Source organism: Mustela nivalis (assembly GCF_964662115.1).
Source record: "Mustela nivalis genome assembly, chromosome: 5".
Classification (NCBI taxonomy): Eukaryota; Metazoa; Chordata; class Mammalia; order Carnivora; family Mustelidae; genus Mustela; species Mustela nivalis.
This window is the reverse complement of record NC_139024.1, coordinates 16,167,055-16,173,054: the sequence shown is the minus strand read 5'-3', so window position 1 is coordinate 16,173,054 and position 6,000 is coordinate 16,167,055. Positions and strand designations below refer to the sequence as shown.

Below are 6,000 nucleotides of genomic sequence, written 5' to 3'. Positions count from 1 at the left end.
CATCAGTCTCTAGGGGCCAATCCTAGTACTTGTCTGTGAAAAGTTGGGTGGGGAACCTAACTTGAGGACAGCTGGCTTCTGCCATGGGAAGAAAGGTTTCAGCCTTGACCCCCTCTAATGGTGATAGGACTCCAGGGCCCCCGCACCAGCCATCCCATTTGACACAATCCCCCATTAGATCCTTTCCTTTCACTCTTCAGGGCCTGCCTTGTCCTGCTGAGGAACTTCAGGCATGGAACTTGGGGAAAATCCCTTCTCAGGCTCTTGGTGAAAACCTTAAAGGGACGGAACAAAGGTGATCATAAATCTGGGTAGAGAAGCCCTGCACACCAGTTGACTGCAGAGCCAGAAAAGCTGGGGAGAAAATTTCTGGTTATGTCTTTTATTTCCCTTTGCAGCTGTTGGTCTAGAATCCCACAGAGGGATACCCTAGAAAATGCTCAGAAGAAATCAACTTTATCTACTTTCCTTCCGAGAAACTTTTTTGAGTAGCTGCTGGTAAACCTCACCAGCTTTTTCAAAAAGTTCTTGAAAGCCACTTACCTGTGTTGGAGCACCTTTGTGTTTCCTTTCTGTTGCCTGAACAGAAATGCAATGCAGAGGAGACATATAGTAGTGTCTCCCTATAATTTTACACACATACACATGCACTTTTCTGTTTATAATTTCCCTTCCCATCTCTTTGCCCTAAACCTTATAATAAGCTCATTCATTTGTAACTCTACTTGGCAGCCTGATGTTTTCAGAGTAAAATTAGTGTGGTAGCTTTCCCCGGTAAAAAGGGGTAGCTTGGCAGGGGTATTGAGAGAGAGAGGAAAGCAAACTAGGCAGGGAATACAATACTAGAAATGTAAGCCCAGTGAACAGCACTGACTCCTTTAGAGAAATGTTTGCTGTCTGGAGGTCCCCAGCCTCTTAGCCAAGCGGTGGATCAAGCTTGCGGTCCTTTAGATACAAAGATATAAGAATGCTCTGTCTCCGAATAAACAGACACTTTGTAAGGAGAGAAAAACTGGTCTGAAGAGAATTTCTCAGGCGCTTTGATCGTCTGATTGCACAAACATCGCCTCGTCAATTTTTCTCACAATCTGAGAGAGGAAGTGGCATGAATAGGAATGTGTTTGGAGCTGGAGGGTGGGGCCAGGAGGGAGAGAGACGCTTCCCCGCCACCCGAAGAGGGAGAGGCAAGGAAAGCTTCGCGAGGAACCTGCGGCGCCGTCCCTCCGCGCGTCCCGCTCCCGGCGGAACCCTGCCCCCGGGGCAGCGCGGGGCCGACGCCGCAGGAGGCGGCGGGTAGCGTGCGCTCCCGCACCGCTGGGGGCCAAAAGCGCAATTCCGCGTCTCTGGCAGGAGAGGACACCGTCATCCGCGCGGCGGACCATCTCTGGCACCAGACCCGAGACAGCCCTCTCCGGTGTCTACGCGCAGGCGGCTGCGCGTGCCTGCGCGCACACATTCCCGCCTCCGCGCGCCGCTCCCACGCCCCGGGCCCAGTGCCTGCGACGCGCGGGATCCGCCTCCCGGGGCTGGAGCGAGAGGGTCCTCCGCGGCGTCTTTAAGGCTGCGGTCCCCGCCCCTCCCTGTTCCCCGCCCTCCCCCGCCCGTCCTCCTCGCTGTCGCCTCGGCTCCTCCCGACCTCCCCTGGAGCCGGGCTGCCGGGCGTGCGCGGCGCGCGGAGCAGGTGCGGGCGAGCCCCTCGCATGCCGCTGCCCGGCCGGAGGTGGTAGCGGCGCCGGGCGCGCTCTGCGCGCCCCTCCTCCGGGCAGCACTCGGGCTCTGGCGCGCGCGGGGACATGTCGGTGGCGACGGGCAGCAGCGAGGCGGCCGGTGGGGCCGGCGGCGGCGGCGGCGCGCGGGTTTTCTTCCAGAGTCCCCGGGGCGGCGCCGGCAGCCCGGGCTCGAGCAGTGGCTCAGGCTCCTCCAGGGAGGACTCGGCGCCGGTGGCCACGGCGACCGCGGCGGGGCAGGTTCAGCAGCAGCAGCAGCAGCGACGCCACCAGCAGGGAAAAGTGACAGTGAAATACGATCGCAAGGAGCTTCGGAAGCGGCTCGTGCTGGAGGAGTGGATCGTGGAGCAGCTGGGTCAGCTGTATGGCTGCGAGGTACCTGAGCGCGGGGCCGGGAGGGTCGTGGGCCTCCCTCGCCGCTCGGTGCCCACACAGGAATTCTCTGTCCCTGGGCCCCTGACCCCCTGGGACCCAGCTCTGGGAGCTAGGCGCAGGGCGTGCTCTCTCCGGGGTGCCCTCTGGCGCCGGGGCGCGACAGTTGGGACGCCTCTGCCTGGGTCCAGATGCCCGGTGCCCTCAGAGGTGCGGGCCCCTTGGATGGCAGTAAGGAAGGATGGGTTTTGCTTAGCACATTGCTTTTCTCGGAGCCGGGGGCGGGGGGGGGGGCGCTTCTAGGCTCCAGAGGCAGCTCCACGCAGCGGGGCTCGGAAGGGCTCACGCCAGCTGCGCCTAACCCCACAAGAACAGTTCTTAACTGCTGAGATCCTAGCAATCCCGGCTTCTGTGGGGAGGGAGCAGGGAAGGGACCTGAAAGCTGCTTATCGGAGAGGAGAGGTTCTGGGGATCCCAGAGGACCCCTTGGTTCCTGAAATTCTACATCAAAATCAGGAGATGAACGCTTTCCCTTTTGCAACCAGCCCCGACGCGCGCTCCCATAATTTATCCTTGCATTTCCCCAAGCCGCACACGTTAGGCTTTGTTGAAGCAGATTTTAACTCCCTTGGTCGAGCTCGGTTACTCCCATTGATGGGAGCCGAGTGAGAGCTTTTGGCAGCCTCGAAAGGTTCTGGATGAAAGGAAGGTAGCTCTGCGGGTGGTTTGCGCGATGCTCGGAATCCACCAGCTTCCCTCCGCGAGGACCCTGTGACTTCCCACCGTTCAGGGGCTAAGGTTCACACCCGAGTCCGACGGTTGCAGAGATGCCTGGTGTTAGGAGGAAGATTTAGAATAAGCTGTAGCAGACGTCTGCTAGAAAAATGCCTGAAGCCAAAATGATTGCCCAGGAGAGTCTTTAATAACAGCGATTCTGAATGAAGTATTGTACTTCTCTGAAGGGCGTGGAGTTTGGGAAGGGTGGGAAAATGGAGGGAATTAATAATTAAGGAGACGGCTTCTCAGTTAAAGCAGGTTCGTGTCCATAGGGCTGTTAACGCTGTTCAGCAAAAAAAAAAAAAAAAAAAAAAAAAAAAAAAAAAAAAAATAGAGAGAGAGAGAGAGAGAGAGCGAGAGAGCCAGATGAACTCATTGGCTTTTCTCCTGGTTTGGGGTATTCTGTTTTTCACACATTTTATGGCCTATTGTGAACACATCCTTTCCTTCACGTTCTCATGGTAGGAGGCAACAGCATCCTCATTAGGGACTACTGATGAATGATCAGCATATAATGAAGCTTGACTATATGACTAATGGGCTTGTAAAAATATATTTTTTCTCCAGCCTGGCTCTTACAAAAAGCCATCTTAATTGCGTAAATAAACACTGGCCAACACAGGAAGTGTTCCTGGGATTGATTTTTTTTTTTTTTTTTTTTTTTTTGGTAGGAAGTTGGCAAAACTCTTGCAAGAAACACTATTTGATTTAGATGGGATGACTGTTGGGTGGATGGATGTGCTCGGTCTTGCCTCTGTAGAATCCAGTTAATTTTTATTTATTTCATACTGACCTTTATACTCCATTTTGGATTTGGAGAAGATTTAATAGAAATACTGCTGTTGAAATGCACAGTGCTTGAGCAGCACTCCTTTTAGGGAAGACTAATTAGGGGTAGTTGGGGGGAAGCTAGAGAGTTCTGGCCCCTTAGCATATTGGCAAATCAAAAATCTTAAAAATTCTTCAGAATAATTGGCGGAGGGGGTGGATGGTGGATTGGATGTTCACTGTATTGAATGTGTAGGTTAAAAATATATTGGAAAGGGTAAACATGACCTTGAATCTTTTCCTTGTACATTTCGCTTCCCGTTTTAGACCTTCTGACCTACAGCGAACTAGAGATTTGAGAGGGGGCTCTGTGCCCTCAGTGTGCCATTACAATGTGGCAAGTGTTCTCTTCAAGTTGTTTGCTCTCTCACTGTAGGTTGGAGGAATATTGGTCATTGAGAAGGTTGTTGGCAGTTTGTAATTAATTACCAAGCTGACAATACAGCTTCCCTTAATGACAAAAAGCATGTGGGCTCCTAAGTAGACATATAGAGAATTGTTTTCTTCCCTCTATTTCTGCACTGGTGGGGCTCTATTTTTAGCTTAGTTTCTCTGGTCTGGTAGCCTTTCCTTGCTGATGGCTTCAAGTATTTCAGCCTCTGCTCTTAATCGAGAGGGACTGTCTTGGGCTAATAGCTCTGAATTTCATGAATACAGAGGGTAGGGACTGTCCCTTTTACAATTAAAATTGGTAATGTTGTCAAATTTTCATTTCATGCAATTGACACAGAAAGCGAATTTGCCAGACTTCAAACTGGCCAGAGGCCTGAGCTTTCTGCCAAGCTGGGGGAGATGATGAACCCCTATTTAATTTCAGAAGAATGTCTATCAGGCCGGTCAGCAGTTGGAAGACTTGTCCTTTCCGGAACAGAAAATAGTGATCTTTTGGAGAGGCGTAAAGCACGATGTTTAAATCAGGAGTGGGAAGGAAGAAATACACAGAACACCTTCCTGGCTGTAGTCTGAGTTCGAAGTTTGCAGTGACCGTCGATTCGATATGGAGAAAAATCTAGAGACGGCATGTGTGGAGTGCTTGTTAGGCGCTGCTCTCGACACTGTGTGCGGACTAATTGATTTAGTCTTTACAACAACCCTATGAAGAGGGTGCTGTTATCTGCTTTCCAGACGAGGAAACTGAGACACAGAGTCAGCGGCTCTCCCAAGCCCGCAGAGCTGGTGAACGGCAGGGCACAGGGATGGCCATATGAACCCACTCAGCACCAGGCCTGCCTCGTAAGTTTGCAGGGGCCCAGGCAAAGAGAACAGATGGAGGCCCTCAAAGCAGAGGTCTACCTATTTAAAGATAATGCAGTTGTAACAAGCATGATATAAAATTTACTCTGTCTGCCTACCTTGACAGTGATATCTCCATAGTGACTTGGAAGGCGAAGTTTGAATTTTGAATTCTCGGACTTCCCAGGGCTCACAGCTGGTATGCAGCTGGAGAATCCCCAGGCCTTGGGCCTGCTTTCTTTTCTCCCCGTGGTACAGTCTCACCTGGTGAAGAGCATTGTGTCCACTCCCATACCCACTCTCTGTCTATACCCTCTGTCCCTCTTTGTCATACCTTTGGCTCAGGCCAGTGGTGGCAAAGGCCCCCTTGGGGGGACAGATCCAGGAGGAGCCTATTCATGCTCTGGAAAAGGCTTGGTATTGGATCAGGAAACTCTGGGGAGCTGTAGTGGGGCCTGAAACAAGAAGGGCAGCACTTCTGGTGGGTCCAGTGGGTCCTGGGAACTCTGCAGGGGGCTGGGTGTGGGGAGATTAAGACCCAGGACCAGTGTAAGGGCAGTATTGCGGCACACCACATCAAACAGGCTTTTGGATGTATAGAGAAGTGTTTTTCTAAGTTCTGAAATGCTTAGTTATGTTTATAGTTATTTTCCATTTCATCTTCTTGTACAGATAGTTAAATTTTCCAGCCAGGGATTTGGTTATAATGGAACTGTTAGAGGATGGATCTGTAGCCACATTGAAGGATTTCTGTTTTGAGACATTTTCATATCTCGTCCAAACCCAGACAGTTTTTAAGAACATTTGAAATCTGGCACTGTATCTCCTTTGACAAGTATTGCAAGATGGGTAAGTCATAATCATTTTTTCTCATCTTGCCCAGCATCCAGATAACATCTGTACTTCCAGTGTTGCAATTTGGTTTGCTTTGGAAATAAAAGCCTGTTGTTAACCTCAGATTATTGCAATTCCTGTAGCAGCTCCCCGTAAACAGACTTGTGTGCGGAGGGCATTTCCTCGGTTACCCTGAGGGTCCATTTAGGCTTTCCCTCTGCAGCTGTCT

At 51.4% G+C, this 6,000-nt stretch overlaps 1 protein-coding gene across 1 annotated transcript in view; it reads left to right on the top strand.

Moving 5' to 3' along the window:
* Positions 1-1,662: 1,662 nt before the first annotated feature.
* The window catches only part of PPP1R14C (protein phosphatase 1 regulatory inhibitor subunit 14C), an 81,115-nt gene continuing 76,777 nt past the window's right edge, over positions 1,663-6,000 (top strand). The window contains exon 1 of the mRNA XM_082730391.1: positions 1,663-2,102. Coding sequence (XP_082586517.1) covers positions 1,794-2,102 — 309 coding nt within the window. The 5' untranslated portion in view covers positions 1,663-1,793. The remainder of the gene's footprint in view (positions 2,103-6,000) is intronic.